Source organism: Parambassis ranga, chromosome 2 (assembly GCF_900634625.1).
Source record: "Parambassis ranga chromosome 2, fParRan2.1, whole genome shotgun sequence".
Classification (NCBI taxonomy): Eukaryota; Metazoa; Chordata; class Actinopteri; family Ambassidae; genus Parambassis; species Parambassis ranga.
This window is the reverse complement of record NC_041023.1, coordinates 670,403-697,965: the sequence shown is the minus strand read 5'-3', so window position 1 is coordinate 697,965 and position 27,563 is coordinate 670,403. Positions and strand designations below refer to the sequence as shown.

At 53.7% G+C, this 27,563-nt stretch overlaps 2 protein-coding genes across 3 annotated transcripts in view; one reads left to right on the top strand and one right to left on the bottom strand.

Annotated features, from left to right (window-relative positions):
- The window catches only part of LOC114432004 (formimidoyltransferase-cyclodeaminase-like), a 6,358-nt gene extending 4,194 nt beyond the window's left edge, over positions 1-2,164 (bottom strand). Inside the window, exons 1-10 of the mRNA XM_028399751.1 lie at positions 2,055-2,164; positions 1,706-1,889; positions 1,509-1,637; positions 1,344-1,432; positions 1,094-1,273; positions 880-1,017; positions 672-803; positions 539-600; positions 346-472; positions 109-270 (exon numbers count right to left, since the gene is read on the bottom strand). Coding sequence (XP_028255552.1) covers positions 109-270; positions 346-472; positions 539-600; positions 672-803; positions 880-1,017; positions 1,094-1,273; positions 1,344-1,432; positions 1,509-1,637; positions 1,706-1,889; positions 2,055-2,108 — 1,257 coding nt within the window. The 5' untranslated portion in view covers positions 2,109-2,164. The remainder of the gene's footprint in view (positions 1-108; positions 271-345; positions 473-538; positions 601-671; positions 804-879; positions 1,018-1,093; positions 1,274-1,343; positions 1,433-1,508; positions 1,638-1,705; positions 1,890-2,054) is intronic.
- Positions 2,165-2,860: 696 nt separating this feature from the next.
- LOC114431985 (sentrin-specific protease 7-like) lies at positions 2,861-10,729 on the top strand. 2 transcript variants are annotated; one of them, XM_028399709.1, is made up of 22 exons: positions 2,861-3,084; positions 3,999-4,116; positions 4,191-4,273; positions 4,350-4,511; positions 4,591-4,688; positions 4,758-4,867; positions 4,953-5,289; positions 5,374-5,480; positions 6,782-6,889; positions 7,340-7,373; positions 7,469-7,669; positions 7,755-7,978; positions 8,061-8,107; positions 8,189-8,305; positions 8,381-8,503; positions 8,579-8,671; positions 8,748-8,824; positions 9,075-9,133; positions 9,213-9,256; positions 9,337-9,405; positions 9,476-9,626; positions 10,562-10,729. In XM_028399709.1, exons 2-22 carry the CDS (start codon positions 4,000-4,002, stop codon positions 10,703-10,705), a joined length of 2,505 nt encoding a protein of 834 aa, XP_028255510.1. In that variant the 5' UTR covers positions 2,861-3,084; position 3,999; the 3' UTR covers positions 10,706-10,729. The 2 variants fall into 2 exon arrangements, with proteins under 2 accessions (XP_028255510.1, XP_028255509.1); XM_028399708.1 differs by having other exon boundaries at positions 8,058-8,107.
- Positions 10,730-27,563: the final 16,834 nt, after the last annotated feature.

Here is a 27,563-nt window from a genome sequence, read left to right as displayed (position 1 = left end):
GTCTCTGTGTGTCTCTGTGTGTGTGTGTGTGTGTCTCTCTGTGTGTGTGTGTGTGTCTCTCTCTCTGTGTGTGTGTGTGTCTCTCTCTGTGTGTCCATGTGTCCTCACCATGTAGCTGTTGAAGGCGGAGGTGTCAGCGTCCACCATGTGCAGCAGCTCGGTGGCGGCCTGATGGAAAGGCGGGATCAGCTTCCTCATCACGCCGTCCAGGTTCTCAAACTGCTTCTTCCCGTAGGTCATCTGACCGACCATGGCCGCCAGCGCCGCCCCCTGCAGGACAGACAGACAGACACACGGTTGGATGCGGCGGCGTTTGGCGGTGATGGAGGGTGACTGAGGTCGTACCATGGCAGCGATGGCGGCAGAGACGGATCCGCCTCCAGGAGCTGGTGTGCGAGCGCCAACGCTCTGGACGAACTGCCGCAGAGACATGGACACCAGCAGACTGTCCTCCGGAGACGCCACCATGTACCTGATGAGACAGACACGTGAGCCTCCATGTGGGCGGAGCCGCCTCTGAATGTCCAGCTGAACTCACTCGATGATTCGCTCCTTGGGGTTGAATGGGCCGAGCGAGTCCAGGCCGAGCTTACTGATCACCTGAAACAGAGCACAGGTCAGAGCGTGTCACATGACCAGCTGCTGCTCCTCCTACAGACGTGTCAGCTGACCAGGCGGACTTTGTGCTCCTCCTCCAGGATGAAGAGCTGGTCTCTCTGGATGTAGAAGTCGGCGGCGTCCAGCAGCGCCTTCAGAGGGATCAGGCCGACGATCTGAGAGCCGACCACGGGCAGGTTCAGGTCCTGAGGGGACAAAGACACGTCACTGCGTCCGTGTTTCATGTAGTCAGAGGCGTGTGCGGCGGCGAGCTGCTCTGACCTTGGCGTCCCTGCAGACCTCCTCGTACACGCTGTGGAGCGGCGTCACCTCGAAGTCCAGGATGTTGGTGGACACCTGAGCGAGCTTGGCCTCGTCCAGGAACCAGCCCATCCCCTGCACCTTCCTCAGGCGGCCCGGCTGCAGACACACACACACACAGACGTTAGCTCACTGAAGCTAAGCTAACGCCCACGCTCTGACTCCCAGCATGCACCTGGTCTTTCCCGCGGCCCTGCTCCCGGATGTCCAGCGCGATGCGATGCGCCTGCTCTTTGGTGCTGATCAGATTCACGTTGTAGGCGATCAGGAACTTACGGGCCCCTGTCACCGTGGCGCCCCACGACGGCACAAAGAGGGCGGGGCCAAAGTCAGGAGCCCACCTGTCATGCTTCAGCTGGAGGGAGAAACACACACATCACCCACAGGAAGCGGAGCGCGGCTGCGGCCTGTGGTCGGCGTCTCACCTTCTCAGGTAACGCCTCGTACTCTCCGGCCCGCACAGACGGGAGGCTCCTCCTCGCCTCGGAGCGCGCCGCCTCCCCGTACAGGTACACTGCAAGACGCACAATGACTTCATCTGACTGTGTCTTTAAGCCCCGCCCCCTGTGACTGTGCAGCAGAAGTCTCACCGGGCACGTGCAGCATCTCCGCCAGCCTCTGTCCAAACTCGTTGGCGCAGCGGATGCAGGCGTCCATGCTGACGTTCTGGACGGGGATGAAGGGACACACGTCCAGCGCTCCGGTCCGCGGGTGCTCGCCTGAACAGGAAGCAGACGTTAGTCACTTCCTGCGGGCTCCTTGGGGAGCTCCTTGGAGCTGCACTGACCTGAGTGTTTGCTCATGTCGATGAGGCTGAAGGCCTGGCGGGCGGCGTTCAGGGCGCCCTCCACCACCGCTGCCGGACTGCCCACAAAGGTGTAGACTGTCCTGTTGGTGGAGGCCCCGGGGTCAACGTCCAGCAGGCTGCAGCCCGGCGTGCTGGAGATGGCGGCCGAAATGACATCTATGACCTGATCACACACACACACAGGTCTGATCAATAACAACAGTGTGTTTACTGATTCTCCTGCAGGTCAAAGGTCAGCGGACACACTGACCTGATCCGCTGTCTGACAGCCTGTTAGCATCTATGTTAGCATCATTAGCATTAGTGGGTGAGGTGGCGTCTGTCTCACCTTTTTGTCTCGGCCCTCAGAGAAGTTTGGGACACACTCCACCAGCTGAGCCATGTCTCCTGCAGACTGAAGGAAGCGTCCTCTGACTCCCAGCTCCCTCCTCTGGCTCCGCCCCCTCAACCCCCACGGAGCATCCAATCATTGCTGCCTTATGTAGGTCACCTGACAATCATTAATCAGTGCCTGCGCCCCCTGCAGGTCGGCCTGCGTTCTGCTGAAGCAGCTTGTTTTGTGTTTATCTCACATATTGGTTTATAGATCAGTTTCTGGGGGTCAAAGGTCAGGGTTTACCAAATAAACACATTTCAAAGTGAGCCCATGTGACAACAGATTTAACTCCTTTCTGTCTTCTTTTTAACTACTGTTTTTATTTTCGATGTATTACATATTTAGAGAAAACACAGCTTCAACACACACACACACACACACCGATCACAGGAACACACATGCACAGCCTTATTTATGGGGGAACGGGGTCAAAGGTCAGCACCCAGCACAAACTCAGCAGGAGAGGAACTCAACAAGTTCAGTCGCTACAGAAACTCTACACTTTACATGATAGAAATATTGAAATGTCCAGTTTAAATACATTCTTATCAATAACATATCAATCTAATGTAATATCAATATCTATTATTAATTTATTTATATTAATCTAACAGGTTTGTGGACGTTTGAGCGTCAAACCACTGAATAATAAGCGGTTTTAGCGGTTTTCTAAGGGTAAAACGTTCGCGCTGTCCGTGACGTCATGACGCACATGTACTTCCGGCGCGTAGCGGCGACGTCATTCCGTTGCTGTTTGTTTGGAGGAAAGCTGCCCCGCTGCTCGGACCGGCGGCTCGAACTGCGTTTTAAATGAGTGTTTTACGGCTCAGCGAGCGGACCGCGCCTCTTCCTCCCCACATGAACCCGCCGGAGACCCCGCACACTCCTCAGCGCTGCGCGGCCGCCTGCAGCTAGCCGGCCCAGCTCACGGACAAGCCGGCTAGCCAGCCAGCTAGCCTGTTAGCAGCTCGACTGACGTCAGGTGCGTAGAGTCCTGCGGGCTCCAGCTTAGCTGACTGTTAGCATCGCTGCTCTGACGTGACGGTGCCGAGCAGGAAGAGAAGGGATTTAAATAAAGATGTCCGAAGCCTGCGGCAGGAAGCTAAGAAATAAATCACACACATCCTGCTGACCGTGAGGGAATCATCTGGCTTCCTCACAAACACTCCTTTAATTAACTCCTTCTGTTTCTCTTTATTATTCTTCCGTACGTTTTTCGGCACTTTCCAACTTTGTGCTATTAAAACCACCAAATCACAGCCAGCTGTTCCTCCATTAAGACATAATGAAAAACCAAAACCAGAGAAGCAGAGCTGCCATATTTTCTAAGGTTGCCATGGATGCAGGCAGGCAGGGCTGTTACCATGGTGACAAATTGACACACACATGAAGCTTTTCCTACATTAGATCGCTCAGCCTGAGCTTCTTATTCCAGCCTCAGACCGTTCATATGGTTTATTCACCGCTGTTCTTTAAGCTCATGACTTCAGACTGTTCTTGTCTTCAGCCGTTTCTTTTTCATATCTTCATAATATTCAAACATTTTCTACTTTTCAAAGTAAGAGCTTCATCTTTCTAAATTCGTAACCATGTTTCAGCAAATTAATTCAGATTGCAGATTCTCCAGCAGTTCAGAGCAATCCTCCACATCAGCGTTCAAAGCTTCAGCTGCGGCGATCAGACTCGCATTTTCTTCAGGAAAAGCTTTTCTAGTTAAATTATATATTATATTGTATATATTTATATCATATCAACCGACAGGCTGCTGCTTCGTGTCCTTTGGGAGAATCTGAAGTGACTCCGGTTTAAAGGTCCTGTTGGAGCGTGTGTTTCTGAGCCTGCTCCGGGTGTTTCTGTGTTTCCTGTCACTGCTCTGAGGTGTTTGTGTTGTTGCAGCATGGCGTCTCCTTTTAAAATCCCCAAGAAGAAACAGCCTGCTGGCTCAGAGTCGGCCGACCTGCACATGCAGTCGCCGCTGTCCCGCCTGCAGAGCTCCGCCCTCCCGGTGGTTAAGGTTAGTTCAGGTTCTAGAGTGTTCTTGTAGAGGTGGAATTGCGGGTTTATAAGGTGTGTGTCTGGTCTGAACAGGGTTACCAAGCTCACTCCAGCAGAAGCGGGGTGGACAGGATGCATGCTGGGAACGCTCTCAGCTCTTCTACTGACAGACAGAGGTTTGTGCAGCGCCCCCTACAGGCTGCAGTCAATTCTAATGGAGCTGACATTAAAATGAGTCGTGTTTTACCTCAGGACGTCCCACCACCTGCCATTTGTAGACGCCGTCAAAACGCTGCTGGGAGTCAACAACGCCATCAGAGGTGGAGCGACAGCAGCCAATCACAGACCACCAGGAAGCTGCAGGTCAGAGCTGGGACAGAGGTCCGAGTCCTCCTCGGCCTGCCTGTCCGACAGGTGAGTTCACACAGTCTGACGGTGATCAGTGTGAGTAGGCTCAGGTCAACATGCTGCTGCTCCCTGATGTGTCCACCAGATGGCGTCCTAAGAGAGCGTCAGATCGCCTGCTGCCACCAGAATCCCCCTCCGATGGCCGGTCTCCACCAAAGAAGAAGAAAAGTGCTGCACAGTCAGGTGAGGTTTCAGTGAGTGAGTTCAGTGAGACGCACACAGACGACGACATCATCATCATCGTCTCTGCAGGCGCCGTCAGCATCATCTCTGTGAACTCTGTGGACTCTCTGGCTGAGCTGCGAGCTGCCGAGCATGCTGGGAGTTTGACTTCTGCAGTGAGAGACGGCGCTGAGCAGAGGGTAAAGGGCGCAGGATCCAGCCACCATGTTTCAGTGAATGAATATTCTGAGATTGAAGCTTTACCAAATATCATGTTTCTTTCAGAACCACACAGGAAGTCCTCCTGAGTCTCGTCTAAAACCACAGAAGAAGAACCCGTTTGTCTTTGGGTCAGATCAGACGTCAGAGGACGACTTTGTCTCTCCGCCCAGGACCAGAGCCAGATTACCAGCCCTCCACAGTCCCTCCTTATCCTCCTCCTCTGTCACCACAGTGAAAGCTACCTCAATGCCCTCCAGGAGGCGGAGCCTGGACCGGGCGCCACAACCTGCCGCCAGCGACCTCCTGAAGGATGATGTGAGGGAGAAGGAAAGAGAGAGGTGGAGGGAGTTCAGAGAGAGGAAGACCCGGCTCCTGAGGAGGCCCAAACAGACGGAGCCCAGTGAGTTCTCAGAGGCTACGACCCCCATCAGGCGGATTCAGGTCTGAGAATGGTGCAGCTGAGTGACGGTCTGTGTCCCCACAGTTGTGCTGTCCAGTGAAGAGGAGGGTGAGGATGAAGAAAGGAGCACCTCAGGAACCAGCAGCAGCAGCGTAGAGGAAGCCTCCAAAGGAAACTCAGGGAAAGTACAGGTAAGATGGACGCCGGTGCTGGTGAGCCCCGTGCACGCCACCAGCTGGACTCTGACACATGACGGCTGCAGGATAAACTCACCCACAGGTCGCCGGGTCAGTCAGAACCACCAACACACCGCACGCTGCTTTTAATGGACGCCGTGTTAACAGCAGGCTTTCATTTCCTGTCTCCACCTGCAGCTGTTCACAGACCTCCGTCACATGACCTGCACAGCCAGGGACATGCCGTGCAGGGTCCACTTTACTGAGTCCAACAGGAGGACTTTATTCTGAAAGGATTACGGCGGTCTGTCCTCGGGTCATGTGACGGCGGTCTGTCCTCGGGTCATGTGACGGCGGTCTGTTCTCGGGTCATGTGACGGCGGCCTGTTCTCGGGTCGTGTGACGGCGGTCTGTCCTCGGGTCGTGTGACGGCGGTCTGTCCTCGGGTCATGTGACGGCGGTCTGTCCTCGGGTCATGTGACGGCGGTCTGTCCTCGGGTCACGTGACGGGCGCCTGTTCTCGGGTCGTGTGACGGCGGTCTGTCCTCGGGTCGTGTGACGGCGGTCTGTCCTCGGGTCACGTGACGGGCGTCTGTTCTCGGGTCGTGTGACGGGCGTCTGTTCTCGGGTCGTGTGACGGCGGTCTGTCCTCGGGTCATGTGACGGCGGTCTGTTCTCGGGTCATGTGACGGCGGTCTGTTCTCGGGTCATGTGACGGCGGTCTGTTCTCGGGTCGTGTGACGGCGGTCTGTTCTCGGGTCGTGTGACAGCCGTCTGTTCTCGGGTCGTGTGACGGCGGTCTGTCCTCGGGTCGTGTGACGGCGGTCTGTCCTCGGGTCATGTGACGGCCGTCTGTCCTCGGGTCATGTGACGGCGGTCTGTCCTCGGGTCATGTGACGGCGGTCTGTCCTCGGGTCGTGTGACGGCGGTCTGTCCTCGGGTCGTGTGACAGCCGTCTGTCCTCGGGTCGTGTGACGGCGGTCTGTCCTCGGGTCGTGTGACTCCTGCTCAGTGCTGACCCACTTTGGGTCCGGTGAGTCATGTGGCTGTCTGTTTGTGGCTCTGTAAACACTCAGGCCCTCGCTGACTGTTTGTTGTGTTCTCTCGGAGCCTCCATTAAAAACAGCAGTGACCCACATCTGGTTCTGGACCAAAGATGGCCGCCCATCTGCCGTCCAAACTTTTATTAGCTGCGTTTTACTGGCTTTCTGTTTCAGTGATATTTTCCTGGATGCGATTATCTTGTGCGGAGATGAAAAGCTCGCCCCGCCATGTTCTTCTGGGTCAGCCGGGTCTCCCTGTGTGTTGTCTTACAGGTTCCTGCGCAGGTCCTGTCACCGCAGACGGCGCCCTCCTTTCTGCAGCTGGAGTTCACCACGATGCACGCCGGCCTGACACACGCAGACGCCAACGGGATGCTGATGGTGAGAACATAATCAATCAGTGACACTGTCAGAGTCAGATCCTACAGAACCTTACACCCAGCCGCCTGTTTTCCAGTGTGTGTGTGTAATGAAAAACAGAAATATGAACAAAATGCCAACAAGAACTCATCAGAGAGCACCTAAATCATTGCATTGTAAACGCCAAAGCGTTGCCATGGCAGCAGAGGCGATGAAGCGGGAACAGAGTTGAGCTCCGCAGCCACAGCTCGCTGTGCTTCAGAGAAACTGTAAACGTTCGCATCTCGGCCTTTAACGAGCAATTAAGAGCAAGCATGAGGTCTGATGGCGGCGCGCCGGGTTCAATTAGAGCGCCGTTAAAAACCAGGAGGGGGTTAGTGGGTCAGCGTGTCAGCGGGCCGGAGCCGCAGCTGCAGCCGATCAGACAAACGATCAGACAAGGTTTTTATTTCTCCGTCTGTTTCCTTCTAGATCACTGAGCACGGCATCACCGCTCCTCTGAAAGGTAGCCGCTGCACGCCGCTCCCACGGTCACCATCATTACTATACTGTAGAACACAGAGTGACCCTGTAACCATGGTAACTGTGTGTCTTCGTCAGGGCTGGAGGACGGGGAGGTGACGCTGGTGGCGTCCCAGCTTTGTGGTTATGGTGTCTGGGATGGGGGTGTAGCTCGAGGCGGGGCTCTCCTGGCTGGCTGGGAAGGCCCCGCCCCCTCGCTGCTCTTCCTGTGGGTGACGGAGGCTCAGGCCAACCTGCTGCAGGTGGAGCTGTCGGCCATCCAGCCCGGCACCGCCTCTGGTAAACCTCGAGGGTTTAATACACACACACACACTTCTTAATGACGGCGCGCCCTCTGACCTCCTGCTCCTGGCTCCCCCTGCAGGCCGCTCCTGCTGCTTCCTCCTGCTGGTGCTGAAGGAGCAGCTCCAGCCGCTGCAGGCTGCGCTGCTGGCCTCCATCCTGGACATGGACGAGTACAAACATGGTCGCAGCTCCTCCCCCAGGGGTCCAGCCTCCCCCCTGGACTGGGCTGACGGGCTGCTGCTCCTCCACAGCTGTCCTGCCCCTCTGGACCAGCACCTCCTCGGACTGCTGGGGCACTCTGCCGTAAGACCCCCTTTGTTAGCCGTTAGCCGTTAGCTGATGAGAGCCTGTGAGTGCTGATATCATGTCTGCTTCCTGACAGAAGTCCGGTCAGCCGAGGACCAGGTCTGCCCTGCAGCAGCTTCCCTCCAGGTAAACCCCACCAACCCCACCTCCTCCGTCATCCCCCAAACCTGAACCAGTGTCTGGTTTAACCCTCAGTTTGGTCTGCAGGCTGATCCAGTACCCCTCTGCGCCCTGTAAAGGCCGGATCACAGTGACCAAGGAAGACCTCGCGTGTCTGAAAGACGGCGAGTTCCTGAATGATGTCATCATCGACTTCTACCTCAAGTCAGTTGGGTTGGTTGGGTGTAGTTGCTGTCAGTCACCAGTAGGGGTCACCTAAACCCTCTCCCCCTCCTGCAGGTACCTTCTCCTGGAGGGAGTCGGCGGCCCCGTGGCCCAGAGGAGTCACGTCTTCAGCAGCTTCTTCTACAAACAGCTGAGCAGACGGCGAGCTGCCGGCGAGGACGACGCCCCCTCTGTCCCGTAAGACCTGACACACAGGAAGTGATGACGCCCTGGCAGCTTCAGACTGACCACCGCTGTTTCTTCTTTCCACAGCGACCGCCACACGAGGCATCAGAGGGTGAAGACGTGGACGCGCAACATCGACATTTTTACCAAAGACTTCCTGTTTGTGCCTGTCAATCAAGAGTAAGAGCCAATCAGCTCTCTGTGTTCCGTTCATGATGTTTGTCGGTCCCTCTTAGTGTCTTGGTTGTGTGTGCAGCGCCCACTGGTTCCTGGTGGTGGTGTGCTTCCCGGGTCTGGAGGAGCTTCAGTACGAGGAGTTCCAGAGGCGAGCAGGTGAGCGCGTTGTTTACGTCCCCGTGTGAGGCTCGTGTGATTGAAGCGGCATGTTGTGGGAAATAACCAGGTCACAGCCAACATTAGAGGCTCACACGTTCCAGGCTGGAACTTATTGTCGTCTATAAATCAGCTCGTAACCGAGCTCCAGCTGCTCAATAACCTCCGTGTTCTCCCTCGCAGCGTCTGTGTGTGTGTGTGGTTTGATCAGAATGACAACATTCGATAGATGTTTGTGTTGTTGTTGCAGAAGGATCAGAGCGCGCTGCGGGGAGAACAAGCTTCGGTCTGAGGGCGCAGCAGACGCCTGTAAATATGCTCCATAAACACACGGTCAGTAAACATGTACCCTGACCTGATGAGATGCTAACATGTGGCGTCTGTGTAGGAGAGCACCGAGCAGGGCTGCAGGAAGGACACCGTCCTGAAGAGGTGAGCTGCTTTTGGCCGTATTTGTTGTTGCCGTGGTAACAGGCTTTGGTAAACACGGCGGTCTCCTGTGTGTCTCTCAGGCCGTGCATCCTGGTCATGGACTCGCTGAAGCTGTCGTACCACGAGAACGTCTGCAGACTCCTCAGAGAGTGAGTTTTAATTTAATTTAAAGATGTCAAGAGGTCAAAGGTCACGGCTCTGACGAACCGCTGACTTCAGCTACCTGCAGGTGGAGTGGGAGGTCCGCAGGAGGACGCCTCGTCTCTTCACGTCGGACAGCATGAGGAGCTCCAACTGCAGAGTCCCTCAGCAGGACAACAGCAGCGACTGTGGACTCTACCTGCTGCAGTACGTGGAGAGCTTCCTGCAGGTACACACAGAGAGACACACACAGAGAGACACACACAGAGAGACACAGACAGAGAGACACAGACAGAGAGACACAGACAGAGAGACACACACAGAGAGACACACACAGAGAGACACACACAGAGACACACACAGAGAGACACACACAGACAGACACACAGAGAGACACACACAGAGACACACACAGAGACAAGGACAGAGAGACACACACAGAGACACACACAGAGAGACACACACAGAGACACAGAGACACACACAGAGAGACACACACAGAGAGACACAGAGAGACACACACAGAGAGACACACACAGGTACACACACAGACACACACACAGACACACACACAGACACACACACAGACACACACAGGTACACACACAGACACACAGAGAGACACACACAGAGACACACACACAGGTACACACACACAGAGACACACACAGGTACACACACACACAGAGACACACACAGGTACACACACATAGACACACAGAGACACACACAGACACACAGAGACACACACAGGTACACACACACAGAGACACACACAGGTACACACACAGAGACACACACAGACACACACACAGACACACAGAGACACACACAGACACACAGAGACACACACAGACACACACAGGTACACACACACAGAGACACACACAGGTACACACACATAGACACACAGAGACACACACAGACACACACACAGACACACAGAGACACACACAGGTACACACACACACAGAGACACACACAGGTACACACACACAGATACACACACGCAGAGACACACACAGGTATGCACAGAGAGACGCACAGACACACGGGTGGAGCAGCACGTCCAACATCAGTCTTAAACATCACCTCATGGTGGCAGCGGGGCGCCCTTTCCCCGAGTTCACATGGCTGAATCGAGCTCTCTGATTGGCTCCTCAGAACCCCGTGGTGCACTTCGACCTGCCATTGCAATTGGACAGCTGGTTTCCACGGCAGCGAGTGCGGCAGAAGCGTGAAGAGATTCGTAGTCTGGTCATGAGGTTGCACCGGAGTCAGCAGAGCGGGGGCGAGCCGCCGCAGTGAAGCTCCGCCCATTTCTGTGAATGTAAATACCTTTCTATGTCTGTACTTCCTGTTTTATAAAATAAAAGTATTTAATTTGACTCCTGTGATGTTGAGGTTCCTGTTAATCAATGACCCGTTGATTAGTTATCGTTGATGGTTTGAGGAGAGTGTGTCCTTGGTGTTTGCTAAGCTGAGGTCGCAGGTCACTGGGTTACTATCTGTATCTGTGTGTGTGTGGGCTGCTGGGTAATCTCTGGGTTTTAGCCAGGTGCCCCCCGCAGTCAGCTCAGAGCTCATTAGGTGGATCAGACTGGAGGGGGGGCAGCAGACTGGAGGGGGGTTTATACATGTGAAGACAAAGCAGCGTCTCCGTGGTAACCATGATGGCTGATTTTTCAGTTTAATGAGCAGAAACAAGTGAACCCGGCGGGCTCAAAGGATCAGCGGTCAAAAATACCCCTTAAAGGAGATTAACAGCTTTTAAAAGGAAAAATATAAAAAGTCTCTCGTCCTGCTCAGGTCTGTCCTCTTATCCTGGGTTTGTCTGATAACTGGCCTGGCTTTGCCTCTTGTCTTTGGACCTGTATGGCCCAGGTTCTCCTCTGGCCCTGCTCAGGTTTTCAGGGGGCCCTGCTCTCTATGTTCTTGTCTGGCCCTGCTTATTCCCTGCTCCACTGCTCCATCTTTTCTGATGGTCCCATCCTTGTCTGTCCTGGGTCTGGTCTGTCTTTCCTGGTCCTGGCCCTGGGTCCTGGTCTGGTCCTTGTCCTGGCCTTGGTCTCTGTCTGGTCCTGGTCTGGGTCCTGGTCTGGTCCTGGCCTGGCCTGGCCTGGTCTGGTCTCATCTGGGTCTGGGTCTGGGTCTGGTCCGTCTTTCCTGGCCTGATCCTTGTCCTGGTCCTGGTCCTGGCCTGGCCTGAATCTGGTCTGTCTTTTCTGGCCTGGTCCTGGTCCTGGTCTTGTCCTGGGCCTTTTCCTGATCCGGGTGATGAGGGGCGTCTGCAGCTGGGTCTAATCTGAGCAGTGGGAGTTCAGATTAGACCAAATTAGATCCTAAAATGATCTGAGAGCTTGCTGAGAGGATGAGAACTGATCCAGGTTTAGGACAGAAGGCTGCGGATCAGGACCAGTCAGTCGGTACGGAGAGGTGATCAATGTGATCGATCAGTTTGTCTTGTGCTCACCCTCAGTGCCTCCTTCCTGTTAATCCTGTTATCCAGTAAAAGGCGTCCGCCATTGTTTGTTCTGGCGGCGGGAGAGGGAGGATGAGGGGTCAGAGTCTGGAGGTGTCGGATTACAATAATATATAATAATACAATAATAATAACCTGATCAGGTTATTGATCAGCGAAAAAACACCGAAAGTTTGGAGAATATTGGCAACAGATTTCAGTCAGAGTCAGAACTCCTTTATTTAAATCTTTACATTCTTTAATCAGAGTTTCCTCAAAGTAATGAATGCAGCAGAAGTTGGTGTGTCTGAGTGTGTGTGTGTGTCTGTGTGTGTGTCTGAGTGTGTGTGTGTGTGTGTGTGTGTCTGTGTGTGTGTGTGTGTGTGTGTCTGTGTGTGTGTCTGAGTGTGTCTGAGTGTGTGTGTGTGTCTGAGTGTGTGTCTGTGTGCGTTTGTCACAGGTTGTGTGTCTGTGTTTCCCTGTCACGGGTTGTGTTGCTTTGCTCTGAGTGTGTGTGTCTGTCACAGGTTGTGTATATGTTGTGTGTTTGTGTGTGCCCTGTGACAGGTTGTGTGTATGTGTGCAGCTCAGTCACAGGTTTTGTGTCTGTGTGCGTCTGTTGTCGCTCTGTGTGTCTGTCGGTTGTGCTTTGTATATGTTGTGTGTCTGTGTGCGTCTCAGTCACAGGTTGTGTTGCTCTCTGTGTGTCTCTCGGTTGTGTTGTGTATATGTTGTGTGTCTGTGTGTGTCCTTGTGACAGGTTGTGTGTCTGTGTGTGTCTGTGTGTGTCCTTGTGACAGGTTGTGTATATGTTGTGTCTCTGTGTGCGTCTCAGTCACAGGTTGTGTTGCTCTCTGTGTGTCTGTCGGTTGTGTTGTGTATATGTTATGTCTCTGTGTGTGTCCCTGTGTCCGTGTGTGTCTGTGTGAGTCCCTGTCACAGGTCGTGTTGCTCTCTCTGTGTGTCTGTTGGTTGTGTTGTGTGTCTGTGTGTGTCTGTGTGCGTCCCTGTTACAGGTTGTGTTGCTCTCTCTGTGTGTCTGTTGGTTGTGTTGTGTGTCTGTGTGTGTCTGTGTGTGTCTGTTGGTTGTGTTGTGTGTCTGTGTGCGTCCCTGTCACAGGTCGTGTTGCTCTCTGTGTGTCTGTCGGTTGTGTTGTGTGTCTGTGTGTGTCTCGTCACAGGTTGTGTGTCTGTGTGTGTCTGTGTGCGTCTCAGTCACAGGTTGTGTGTCTGTGTGCGTCTCAGTCACAGGTTGTGTGTCTGTGTGTGTTTGTGTGCAGCCCTGTCACAGGTTGTGTGTCTGTGTGTGTCTGTGTGCAGCCCTGTCACAGGTTGTGTGTCTGTGTGTGTCTGTGTGTCTCAGTCACAGGTTGTGTGTCTGTGTGTGTCTGTGTGCAGCCCTGTCACAGGTTGTGTGTCTGTGTGCGTCTGTGTGCGTCTCAGTCACAGGTTGTGTGTCTGTGTGCGTGTCTGTGTGCGTCTCAGTCACAGGTTGTGTGTCTGTGTGTGTCTGTGTGCGTCTCAGTCACAGGTTGTGTGTCTGTGTGTGTTTGTGTGCAGCCCTGTCACAGGTTGTGTGTCTGTGTGTGTCTGTGTGCAGCCCTGTCACAGGTCGTGTGTCTGTGTGTCTGTGTGCGTCTCAGTCACAGGTTGTGTGTCTGTGTGCGTCTCAGTCACAGGTTGTGTGTCTGTGTGCGTCTGTGTGCAGCCCTGTCACAGGTTGTGTGTCTGTGTGTCTGTGTGCGTCTCAGTCACAGGTTGTGTGTCTGTGTGCGTCTCAGTCACAGGTTGTGTGTCTGTGTGCGTCTCAGTCACAGGTTGTGTGTCTGTGTGCGTCTGTGTGCGTCTCAGTCACAGGTTGTGTGTCTGTGTGCGTCTCAGTCACAGGTTGTGTGTCTGTGTGCGTCTCAGTCACAGGTTGTGTGTCTGTGTGCGTCTGTGTGCGTCTCAGTCACAGGTTGTGTGTCTGTGTGTGTCTGTGTGCGTCTCAGTCACAGGTTGTGTGTCTGTGTGCGTCTCAGTCACAGGTTGTGTGTCTGTGTGCGTCTGTGTGCGTCTCAGTCACAGGTTGTGTGTCTGTGTGTGTCTGTGTGCGTCTCAGTCACAGGTTGTGTGTCTGTGTGCGTCTCAGTCACAGGTTGTGTGTCTGTGTGCGTCTCAGTCACAGGTTGTGTGTCTGTGTGCGTCTGTGTGCGTCTGTGTGCGTCTCAGTCACAGGTTGTGTGTCTGTGTGTGTCTGTGTGCGTCTCAGTCACAGGTTGTGTGTCTGTGTGCGTCTCAGGTTGTGTGTCTGTGTGTGTCTCAGTCACAGGTTGTGTGTCTGTGTGCGTCTCAGTTACAGGTTGTGTGTCTGTGTGCGTCTGTGTGCGTCTCAGTCACAGGTTGTGTGTCTGTGTGTGTCTGTGTGCGTCTCAGTCACAGGTTGTGTGTCTGTGTGCGTCTCAGTCACAGGTTGTGTGTCTGTGTGCGTCTCAGTCACAGGTTGTGTGTCTGTGTGCGTCTGTGTGCGTCTGTGTGCGTCTCAGTCACAGGTTGTGTGTCTGTGTGTGTCTGTGTGCGTCTCAGTCACAGGTTGTGTGTCTCAGTCACAGGTTGTGTGTCTGTGTGTGTCTCAGTCACAGGTTGTGTGTCTGTGTGCGTCTGTGTGCGTCTCAGTCACAGGTTGTGTGTCTGTGTGTGTCTCAGTCACAGGTTGTGTGTCTGTGTGCGTCTCAGTCACAGGTTGTGTGTCTGTGTGTGTCTCAGTCACAGGTTGTGTGTCTGTGTGCGTCTGTGTGCGTCTCAGTCACAGGTTGTGTGTCTGTGTGCGTCTCAGTCACAGGTTGTGTGTCTGTGTGCGTCTGTGTGCGTCTCAGTCACAGGTTGTGTGTCTGTGTGTGTCTGTGTGTGTCTCAGTCACAGGTTGTGTGTCTGTGTGCGTCTCAGTCACAGGTTGTGTGTCTGTGTGTGTCTCAGTCACAGGTTGTGTGTCTGTGTGCGTCTGTGTGCGTCTCAGTCACAGGTTGTGTGTCTGTGTGCGTCTCAGTCACAGGTTGTGTGTCTGTGTGCGTCTGTGTGCGTCTCAGTCACAGGTTGTGTGTCTGTGTGTGTCTGTGTGCGTCTCAGTCACAGGTTGTGTGTCTGTGTGCGTCTCGGTCACAGGTTGTGTTCTCTCTGAGCTCGTGGCAGCGGGACACCTCTGACACTCATCCACTCCAGCAGCTTAACAAATAGGATTAAAGCAAAGAGAAGAAATCTCACCAGCAGCAAAGTCCCATCTGCTCAGCTGACAGGCAGCGAGCCGCCGACGCCGCGCCGCCACCGCTCATTTCTCTCTGCCTTCGCTGGATGGACGAGCACGGCGCCGCCGATGAGCTGACCAGGAGGACATAAGCAGCGGCGACAGACATGGCTGGACGGTGTGGGAGGCTGGCCCTGTGGACGCTCGGGGCCCTGCTGCTTTCAGGGTGCATGTACACGGACACAGGTCTGTATGTGGTCTGAGGGTCGCGTCCCTCTGAAGGGTCACCTCCTGAGGGTCGCGGCCCTCTGAAGGGTCACCTCCCGAGGGTCGCGGCCCTCTGAAGGGTCACCTCCCGAGGGTCGCGGCCCTTCGAGGGTCGCGGCCGTCTGACGGGTCACCTCCTGAGGGCCAGGGGTCGTCTGACATGTGAATGCTCTCCCACAGGTGCCGCCGGCGAGGAGGGTTTAGAGGCGCGTGGGTTTTTGGACTCGGATCAGCTGTTATTCAGACAACACTCGGCGTTGGTCCGCAGGAGGAGGAACATCCTGTTTCCCAGCGGAGTCAAGCTCTGCACGCAGGAGACCTTCGACCAGGCGGCGGCTCATCACCTCACCTACTTTCACCTCAGAGGTACGTCCATCTTTTTTCCTTCAACTTTTTCCTTTCGGGCAGTTTCACTGAAGCTCTTATCAGCTTAAGCAGCCAGAGTGATGACCTCACAGGTGTCAAAGGTCGCACAGGGCCAGATGGTGAGCTTTTAGGGCTCTGTACCTGCTAACAGGTGTGTGTGTGTGTGTGTCAGTGTGTCAGGAGACTGTGTGGGAGGCCTTTAAGATCTTCTGGGACCGGCTGCCGGAGCAGGATGAGTACCAGGACTGGGTGGGCCGCTGCATGGACGGCTCCGCCAGCATCACGGACATCGGCAGCTTCTTCAGCCAATCGGAGGAGCACGCCAGGCTCATCCAGAGCGTACGTTCAGCTCAGCAAGCTAACGCTCGTTAGCTTTGGTTCTCTGTGATTTTCTTTACTGACGATGTGTTTATTTATTTCAGAGGGTTGCCATGGCAGCCATGATGAACAGGTGAGTCACATGACCTGGTGTTTGTGATTAAAAACAGGTCGTTCGGAGGCGGGACTGTCCGCCTCTGAACGACCTGTCAGAGCACTGATTGGTTGCAGTGGCGGTGGTTGTGTATTGACCCATGTGCTGTGTTTCATCACCTGCTGCAGTGTGCCCGTCACCTCAGGCCCTCCTCCATGCAGGTAGGAACACCCCCCACACAGCTGGGCGGAGTCAGGGACAGGAAACAGGAAGTGACTAAAACATTACAGACCAGGAAGTAGACTAAACCTCTACCGCTATAGGACGGCTCCATGCTATATGTTAGCATGCTACATGTACTTGTGTGCACTTAAGTGATCAATAGCTCTACACATTAGCATGAGAACTAGCTGGGGTAGCTTTAACTTTAACACTGACCAGTTCTAGTTTAGTTTTACCTTTAAGCCGCTAAGATAAAGTTCTTTTAGTAAGTAAAATGCATAAATATGCTAACAGTAACAGGCTAACATGCTACATGCGCACCAAAAAGCTTAAATCTAGTCTGAGCTAACTAGCTGAGTTAACGTGTTAGCTAACAGGATGTTTGTTATTTGATTAACAAGCTAAAATGCTAAAACTACATTTAGCATCAAAGTGCTAAGCAGTGCTAAGTGCTAGTGCTGTAGTGTGTGTGAAAATGCTAGCTGCTGTTTGTGGCTCAGCACAGCTAAAATAAAGAACTCTGTAAAACCCGTAGTGACTGCAGCAGAAACAGGAAGTGTCGCCACGCTGAGCCCGGCGTCCTCGCCGCCGTGGTGTCTGTGTGTTGGGAGCAGAGAAGCTGCGCTGCTTGTGTGCGAGATGCTTGTTTGTCGTCTCTGCTGTGTTTGGCTTGTCTCTCTTTGGTCTTTTACAGTCATGTGGTTTGTGTTAATTCGCACTGTAAAACAATGCTTTGGCCCAGCTGTGTGGGAATGGCTGCACTTTAATGAATTTAGAGGGGGATGCCAAACACTGTAAGGGTTCCCAGATGTTTGGGGTACGTTACACACAGGGAGACTGTACACGCTCTGATGGGACTTTAATGGGAACCAGCAGCTGAGAATAGGTGGAATCCTCCTTTAAACCTCAGCACAGGAGCCCTGAGTCACTGTTAACGTTGATTTATGGGGTTAATTAATCACTGATTGTAACGATCGGCTCCTTTAAAGGAGCAGTGCACTAACATTGCTCATATGTTTGGGTTAAAGGTCAGAGTTTAACCCCCTGCCTGCTGTTCTCACCGTGTTGTGTTTGTCCTGCAGCTCTGAAGCGACCACGGTGCAAACTGGAGCCCCGCTGACGGAGCCTCTGACAGGTGAGCACCATCAGCTCACTGTGAGCCCATCATGGAGGAGGCAGAGCACATCAGACCCAGAATGTGATGCATTCAGGGACCATTGGAAAGCCGGGTGTTGTTGGGGTTTGGAGGGTCAGAGGTCATCAGAGCTGAGTGGTTGTGATGAAGATTAGCCTGTGGTTAGAAAGTCCTCCTGGACCCCCCGCTGTGACGTTTACACAACAAACGTCTGCCCAGGTTTGTTGACAGCACCTTCCTGGAGGGTGCAGGGCAGAGCGGGTGGAGCCGGCTGATTCCCGTCACACGCTCCGCTCAGAATAGACCTGTAAGCCTATTTACAGGCAGCAGTCTGGTCAATGGAGGCAGGCCGAGCAGGGCCAGGCTGTGAGGTGTGATGAGTTACCGAGGACAGCTATCAGGGTTAGTGAGATCACAGCGCCCCCCCACCCCAGCTCCACCTCAGATTAGGACTAAAGTACGCTGAACTGGTGTCAGTCACACCAACCTTCACTCCCAGCAGGTAACTCCACCTTTTACTTATTCAATTGCAGGAGATGCCTCCAGCCAGGACCGCCTCCCTCCAGGGTTGGAGGTCACATCCTGGAGGCCTCCGCTCTCTGCGACTGAAGGTTTGGTCAGAGAGGCCTCTGTCACAGAGGACCATCATGATGAAGATGAGCTGAAAGAGACCGAGGACCTGGAAGACCTGGACCTTCTAGGTTCTGAGGTCATCCTAGAAGTTAGCCCAGAAGGCGAGGAGCCGCCGTCAGAGATCGTAGCTCAAGAGGTCAACACAGAAGCTGCTGTCGTGGTTCTTCCAAAGCCCACGGTGCCAGTGGAGGTGACGGAGACAACCGTCAAAGGAACCCCAGACACACCAGTGACCAAGGTGGAAACCCTCCCACAGGCTCCTCAACCAGAGACCTTTGAGGAAGGTCCAGTAGAAACTCCACCACAGGCTGCTGTAGAAGTCAGCCAAGGTGAACCCTCCACCACCACGGAGGAACCCCCAACTGTGTTTCTCATTATAGAACCAGAAGAGGCAGAAACAGAACCTCCACCTCAGGCCTCCATCCTGACAACAACCACCAAGATCAAAGCAGAAGACCGTGGAAAAAATGAACTCACAGTAAGGGTGGAGGCTCTGGTTCCACCAGAGGAAAAGGATGGAGATCCAACCATGGAGGCAGTGCCGCCCGATGAAACCACCAAGGAAGAAACGGTGCCAGCAGGACAGCCAGCAGAGGAGGTCAAACATGGAGGAGCTGAGGCCTCTGAGGTGGAGACAGCAGAAGATATCACAGCAGCTGAAACCATAGAAGAAGAAGGACCGGCGGAAACAATAGAAGATCCAGAACATGCTACCACAGAACCAGAACCAGCTGCAGCAGGAATCACTGACGAAGTCAAGACTTCAACAGATACAGAGGAGGAACCAGCCGAGGACACACAAGATGAAGATGGAGTTAAAGTTCTGGCACCAACAGAACCTGAACAACAAGAACCTGTGGAACAACAAGAACCTGTTACACAAACCATAGAAACAGTAGGACCTACAGTCGTCACTGCCAGAGAGACGGGACCTCCAGAAGAACCTGCCAAAGAGACAGGACCTTCAGGAGAACCTGTGACAGGGGCTGAAATTATAGAAGAAGCTTCCATGTCACCAACAGAACGCATAAAAGAACCAACACAAGTAACAGAACTCTTAGACACAGAACCAACACAGGAAGTAGAACCCACAGAAGAGCCAGCACAGGAAGTAGAACCCTTAGAACAGCCAGCACAGGAAGTAGAACCTTCAAAAGAGCCAGCACAGGATGTAGAACCCTCAGAAGAGCCAGCACAGGAAGTAGAACCTTCAGAAGAGCCAGCACCGGAAGTAGAACACTCAGAAGAGCCAGCACAGGAAGTAGAACCTACAGAACAGCCAGCACAGGAAGTAGAACCTACAGAACAGCCAGCACAGGAAGTAGAACCTACAGAACAGCCAGCACAGAAAGTAGAACCCTCAGGAGAGCCAGTACAGGAAGTAGAACCTTCAGAAGAGCCAGCACAGGAAGTAGAACCTACAGAACAGCCAGCACAGAAAGTAGAACCCTCAGAAGAGCCAGCACAGGAAGTAGAACCTTCAGAAGAGCCAGCACAGGAAGTAGAACCTTCAGAAGAGCCAACACAGGAAGTAGAACCCTCAGAAGAGCCAGCACAGGAAGTAGAACCTTCAGAAGAGCCAGCACAGGAAGTAGAACCCTCAGAAGAGCCAGCACAGGAAGTAGAACTCTCAGAAGAGCCAGCACAGGAAGTAGAACCTTCAGAGGAGCCAGCACATGAAGTAGAAGCTACAGAAGAGCCAGCACAGGAAGAAGAACCCCCAGAACAGCCAGCACGGGAAAAAGAACCCACAGAAGAGCCAGCACAGGAAAAAGAACCCACAGAAGAGCCAGCACATGAAGTAGAACCTTCAGAAGAGCCGGCACAAGAAGTAATACCTTCAGAAGAGCCAGCACAAGAAGTAGAACCCTCAGAAGAGCCAGCACATGAAGTAGAACCCTCAGAAGAGCCAGCACATGAAGTAGAACCTCCAGAAGAGCCAGCACCTGAAGTAGAACCCTCAGAAGCACCAGCACCGGAAGTAGAACACTCAGAAGAGCCAGTACATGAAGTAGAACCTTCAGAAGAACCAGCACATGAAGTAGAACCTACAGAAGAGCCAGCACAGGAAGTAGAAGCCTCAGAACAGCCAGCACAGGAAAAAGAACCCACAGAAGAGCCAGCACAAGAAGTAGAACCCTCAGAAGAGCCAGCACATGAAGTAGAACCCTCAGAAGAGCCAGCACATGAAGTAGAACCTCCAGAAGAGCCAGCACCTGAAGTAGAACCCTCAGAAGCACCAGCACCGGAAGTAGAACACTCAGAAGAGCCAGTACATGAAGTAGAACCTTCAGAAGAACCAGCACATGAAGTAGAACCTACAGAAGAGCCAGCACAGGAAGTAGAAGCCTCAGAACAGCCAGCACAGGAAAAAGAACCCACAGAAGAGCCAGCACAGGAAGTAGAACCCTCAGAACAGCCAACACATGAAGTAGGACCTTCAGAAGAGCCGGCACAGGAAGTAGAACCTTCAGAAGAGCCGGCACAGGAAGTAGAACCTTCAGAAGAGCCAGCACATGAAGTAGAACCCTCAGAAGAGCCGGCACAGGAAGTAGAACCTTCAGAAGAGCCGGCACAGGAAGTAGAACCTTCAGAAGAGCCAGCACATGAAGTAGAACCCTCAGAAGAGCCAGCACAGGAAGTAGAACCTTCAGAAGAGCCAGCACATGAAGTAGAACCCTCAGAAGAACCAGCACATGAAGTAGAACACTCAGAAGAACCAGCACATAAAGTAGAACCTTCAGAAGAGCCAGCACAGGAAGTAGAACCCTCAGAAGTGCCAGCACATGAAGTAGAACCTTCAGAAGAGCCAGCACAGGAAGTAGAACCTTCAGAAGAGCCGGCACAGGAAGTAGAACCTACAGAACCTATAGAAGAACCACCTGAAGAAACAGAACCCACAGCAGCAGAACCCACAGAACGATCAGAGCCAAAATTGGACCCTGAAGAACCAACAGAAGAAGCAGGACCTGTAGAAGAACAAACAGAAGCAGAAGAACCAGGACCTATGGAAGAACAAGACCACCCAGAAGATCAAATTGAAGAGGCAGAACCGACTGAGCAACCAGCAGAACAAGGAGCCATCCCTCAAGATCCAGCAGGAGAAGCAGGAGCTACAGAACAACCAGCACCAGAAACAGAACTCCCTGAAGAAACAACACAAGAAGAAACTGCAGGTGATGAAGTTGATGTTGTAACATCTGTAGATAAAACACAAGAAGAAGAAGGAGGAGGAGAACTGACTTCTGAGACTTTAGATCAGGAAACAGAGGAAGACCCAGAAGCAGAGGAGCCCACGGCCAAAGGTTCTGATGAGGTGGTACCACCTTTGGAGTCAGATGAGGAGGTCACTCCTATTGTTGTGCTGATTCCAGAAGACACGGAGGAGTTACTGCCGGCTGAAGTAGACGTAGAGCCTGCAGGTGGTTCTGACCAGGACGTTCTACAAGAGACGCCCAGAACACCACAACCTGAACCTGAAGAGGACCTCATCTCAGAACCGGATCCAGAGGTTGTGACTGATCCTTCAGAGGAAGGAACCACCAGGGACACTGTCCCTGGGGAGGATGGTGGGGACAGGGGTCCAGAGTTAGGTGAGGGAGGTGCAGAAGATGTAACCCCAGAGAGCCCACAGGACACCGCAGGGGGCGCCACTGAGCAGCCCACTGCTGGGTCCTCTTCGGAGGTCACCACAAAGTATGTAGAAGAGTACAACAACGGGAACTTCCCGGATCTGACAGAGCCGCCCTTCAGAGGGGGGGACAACCTGCTGGGGAACAACGGCGTAGGTCTGGAGGATGAGCGGGAGGACTCGGTGAGTATCCGGTGATCTGGTGATCAACTGAGCTGATTAGGTGACACTCTGACGTGTCTGCGCCGCCCCACAGATCGGTAATGAGATCGGTGACACCTTGCTGCGGCCCCTGAGGCCCCTGAAGGACCAGGTGGTTGAGCTGAGCATCAGGCTGAGAGGGGAGACCTACAACAACGCTCTGAGGGACCCGAGCAGCTTGGAGCACCAGCAGCTGTCCCGACACTTCATGCGCAGGGTGAGTCCGTCAGCACCTCCAGCTGATGTTGTGTTGTGTCCTTCTCTTCCTCTTCCTCCTCCACTTCCTTCTCCTCCTCCTCCCTGACGTTCACGCTGCTCGCTTGTGGTTTCCTTCAAACCGCTGAGTCAGGGTTCGGGCTCGGCTTTAAAGGCCTCCTCACGCTCTGGAGTTAAGTTTGGGCGGCGCTGCCAGAGATGGAGTCCGTACAGTAACACAAGCGCTGACTCACTCGAGCTGTTGGAAAAAACAGCTCTGCCAGGAAAGCAGAGCGCCGGTGTGTTCCCATCAGGCACTGCTCCATGTCAGTGACGCGGGGAGCCGGTTTATGGTCAGAGTGTCAGGGCAGTTAATGAGACGAGGAGCGTCCAAATGTTCAGACACACCTTAAACATCTCTGAGCTCACTCAGACCCTCAGCTGGTCCAAACTCTGACTCTGCTTCCTCCTCAGATCGAAGACGCCTTCCAGAGACTGCCGGGATTCAAGAGCGTCCAGATCGTGGAGTTCAGGCGAGTCCTGTTCTGTGTGTTTCATGCAGACTGTGTGTGTGTGTGTGTGTGTTCTGACATGCTGCTCTGTGTGTTTTCAGGCCTCAGAAGGACCTGGAGCGGTGAGTCGGACAGACCTGTCAGCTGGAGGATTACCAGCTTTTCCTGTGTGTGACATTTGACCCCTGACAGGCAGTTAGGCTTCAGCACTGGCTGATGGAAGGTTCAGCTGCAGACAGCAGAGCAGTTCAGGGTCCCCGGGGGCGTTCCTGCTCGGTTAAAGCCCCTCTCAGCTGTCGCAGTAAATAACGTCCACTTAACGTCCTTCTCAATAATCAATCACTGCTTAAGTGGGATAAGACGCCCGCCGTCCGCCGGCCACCTGCAGCCCCCGCAGGATTAGAGGTTTACCACAGACTGCCACCCCTGCAGGGAAACCCTTCCACACACACACACACATGTCTAAACACTGAAAACATTTAATTAACTCCAGATTCACAGGAACTTGATCAGTTATCAGTTTTATTTTCAGTTTGTAGAAACAAGAGTTAAAGATCAGATCACTTCCTAAAAATCACCAAAGCCCACCAGTTTATATTGTCATGATAAGTTCTCTTTATTGATCCCTTATTGATAAACCTGGACTGTAGTGACGTGGTGTCAGAGCTCGGTGGTCCTGACTTTGCTCTCTGGTCCCATCAGGGGCTTGGTGGTCCTGGTGCACTACGCCATCACTCTGGAGGTGGACAGTGGCGGCATCGCCAACGACACACTGGACTTTATCTCCCTGCAGAACAACCTGGTGGAGAAAAACTACCCCGGCGCTGCCGAGCAGCCCACCGCCGTCTACACCATCACCGACTTCCGCAACTACATCACCGAGGCGCTGCACAAAGACAACTTCCTGACCAACAGCAGCCTGGAGGCTCAGGGCGACCCATTGCTGCTGGAGAACGGTGCGGTGCTGCACTGCAGTGGTGCTGGTTGATGCCAGTTCTTGTGCTCTAACAGTCCTGCTTTCTCTCTGCAGCTGAGAACCTGGTGCCTCCTGTGAAGCCGACAAGTCGACCAGCCGACACCTACGACAACATGGTGACTCCTCTACCAACATGCTGTGGACAGTAGGTGGTCTAAGCGGTCTGAACGTGTCCTGACTGATCCCTTGGCTGTTTTCAGGATAACGTCCTCGCTGCAGAGAAGCCTCCTGACGCTCCGAGCCATGAGGTGGACAGCAGCGACATCTTCCTAAAAAAGGATGACTTCCTGTTTGACCCCTTTGAGCAGTGGAAAGGTCCACAGAGCGTGGAGGTCAGCGAGAATGATGTCTTTATGTTCGACGAGAGCACCACTCCTCCACCGACCTTTGACCTGGAGCCAGAGACCAGAGACCGTAACTAGCTGCATCTTTTACAAAGTTCTGTTTTTCAGACCCTGACACGGACCCAGAGGTGGTTTATTGTTTGTTTCTCTTGTTCACAGGTACAGGAAATGTTGAGGATGAGGAGTTCCTGCTCAGTAATGCTCCCAGCGGGGACCAAGGCCCACGAGGAGACCACGCCATCAGTCCATCAACTCCGGAGGAGCCCCACACGGCCTCTGAGCTCACACCAGATGACGGATCTGGCTCTGGTTTCTCTGGGGATGGCCAGGATGCTGATCTCTGGTCCTGGCAGCTGTCAGTGACATCACATGGCGACAGCCTGGAGGTGCTTCCACCTCCTGACCTGGAGGAGGACACAGAGGAGGACGAGGTTGCTGCTGAGCCACCACCCACTGAGAAGGCGGATGTGGTTGCGATGGGAGTAGACCTCATGCAGACAACAGCCGCTCCTGCTGTGGAAGAGTCCTTCCCAGAAGGACACATTAAGGAACCATTCCTGGATCAGGTCCTGGTAACACCACACATCAGCACTGATCCTCGGTACTCCACCACCACCCAAGTGCCTGTTTTCTCACCCAAAGCAGCGCTGACTGTTGAACTGTCTGTGCAGACGGTGGAGGTGTCCGGGGTGTATGGGGGCTACTCTTTGACTGAACCACAGACACTGGTGGCTGCAGTCACAGATTCTCCTGAACCTGAAGCTTGGACCCGGGAGGCCACTGGTGTAGCAGGAACTACAGGGGTGAAGCTTCAAGAAACTACTGCAGAGATGGAGGTCCCTACTGCAGCAGCACCGAAGCTTCCAGCAGGTCCAGCTCCATCTGGATCATCTGATGTACCTGAGACGGAGGATGATGTCATCACAGGACCTGAAGTCCTTAATATAGACACTCCAACGACCACAGAGACTACAGAGCTGCCAGCCCTGGTTAAAGTCCAAGCAGTAACAGTCATGGAGGAGCCGTCACGGCTCGACGTGCTTACAGACCAACCCGAGCTGCTTCCTCCAGAAACCAAACACCAGGATGAGGTTGAGGTTTTGGAAGAGCAGCACATCGGCACCAAGGACACCACGGCATCAACAGTGCCACCGGTCAAAGTCATAGACGAGGACCTGGTGGTGGATGAAGTCATTGTTGTCGCCACAACAATTTCTATTCAGGCCCCAACTCCATCTGTCAGTCCAGACCGTGATAGCAGCATCGCACTCTCACCTGAGAAGGACTCACCGTTCACACGAGTGTCAGATTCTGTTCCAGAGGAAGAGGATCTGGTTCACCACGAGGACCCAAACCACGAAGATGCTGCTGAGCTTCCAAGCAGCACTCCAACGTCAGGGGTTCCTCAGATGACACCGCTCAGCGTGGAGGAGGTTAAAAATGAAACACAGAGTGGACCATCTAGTCCTTCTGTGTCCAACAAAGACTCAGGGACCACGCTGATGGATCCTTCACAAGGTAGAAGTGAGGTCCAAACACCAACGGCCCCGCCGCAGGAAGTCAAAGATGGCGCTCCTTCTGTGGAGCTCCAGCCTTTTGAGCATGACTTCTCGGACATTCCCAGCATCGACGTCAGCTTCGACGTGTTCCAGTACGGTGGGTTAGCCATTGAAGGCGACAGCAGCGGCTTCTCCAGTGGAGCTCAGGGCTCAGAATTGGCTTTACCGGCCCGACCCGGCCGAGCTCTGACTGTCTTCTTCAGCCTGAGGGTGACCAACATGGCGTTCTCCACAGACCTCTTCAACAAGAGCTCCCCGGAGTACAAAGCACTGGAGCAGCGCTTCCTGCAGCTGGTGAGAGGCTGCACACATCCTGTCGGTGAGCTGCCTGGGTTCAGCTGTGATCCTCCTAACATACATGTCTTCCCTCCACAGCTGGTCCCCTATCTGCAGTCCAACCTGAACAACTTTCAGAACCTGGAGATCCTGAACTTCAGGAACGGGAGCATTGTGGTCAACAGCCGCATGAGGTTTGGGAAACCGGTTCCTAAAGGGGTTACTAACGTGGTGTACCTGATCCTGGAGGACTTCGCCAACACAGCCTACCACACCATGAACCTGGCCATTGACAAGTACTCTCTGGACGTGGAGTCAGGTAGGTCATGTTTTACGTGTGTTTGTGTGGTCACAGATAAAGACCTTTTCTGGTCCTCAGCTTGTCTCACCTGTCAGGACTCTGGATTATACCTCAGATAATCTGTCTGGGAGGAACGTGAGCAGCAGCAGCAGCGCTCTGACTCACCCTGTCTGTCTGAGCTTCTCCTTTATGTCCAGAGACCGTGCAGACAGCCAGGCTGTCCTCAACTGGACACAAAGCCTTCAGGTGACATTTGCACCAAACGTCGTGCGGCAGCGTGATCGGCTCTAAAAACGCCGAGCCGAGAAGGAGATGTGAGGATCTCCAGCAGCACAGATAACCTGTTAATCAGCCAGATTTCAGGACTGATCGCAGAGATGTGGATTTATGTGGTGTTGTCTGATTCCATCTTTTCCTGCATCTCTGCTGAGCTGCAGCCCTTTAATCTGTCTGAGCCAATCAGAGCAGCTCCTGACAGCCTGATAACCCTAATCTGCAGCGGTGAGTCACCGCGGACACGCTAATCATCCCCAGTGTTCCCTGAAGGAACGTTTCCATTGCACAAGCACACGGGGGAGCACGGCGTCTGAGGGCCACTCATTCCCTCTGCCCTTATTAAGGCGGATTGTTCTGGAACGTATAAGGGGATTCTCAAGGTGCAACCAGAGCAGACGCTCGACAGAGCAAAGATTCTGCAGGTTTTGTGTAAATGTCGCCTAGGACCAGATCAATAGATAGATCAGATCAGTGATCAGCTGTTGGTGGATGAAAGGTCCAGAACTTAAATGTCAAACCTCTGAACAATGTGACAGCATCAGTGCCCCCCCCCCTCCCTCAGGTGACCGGGCGGACCCCTGTAAGTTCCAGGCCTGTAACGAGTTCTCCAGGTGCGAGGTGAACCAGTGGTCAGGTGAGGCCGAGTGTGTGTGCGACGCCGGCTACCTGAGCGTGGACGGCCTGCCCTGCCAGAGCATCTGCGAGGTCCAGTACGACTTCTGCCTCAACGACGGCAAATGTGACATCATCCCCGGCAAGGGTGCCATCTGCAGGTGGGAGGCGGGACAGCGTTCGTATGACTCTGTGTTTGTGTAGCGATCTGAGAGTTTCTGGTGACCTTCAGGTGTCGGGTTGGGGAGAACTGGTGGTACCGTGGCGAGCACTGTGAGGAGTATGTTTCTGAGCCACTGGTGGTCGGCATCGCCATTGCCTCGGTGGCTGGGTTCCTCATGGTGGCGGCTGGGATCATCTTCTTTCTGGCGAGGACGCTGCGGGAGCAGTATGACAGCGAGGACACAGAGGACCCGCTGAGGTGAGCCGCCGCCTGTAAAACAAATATAGGGTCTGATGTTACCGGGACTTTGACTCTAACCCTTCCCCTCTCCAGGCGGGGCGACAGCGTGCCGACGCTGGAGCGCGCAACCAAGTTCAACCCCATGTTTGAGAGCGACCCAGTCA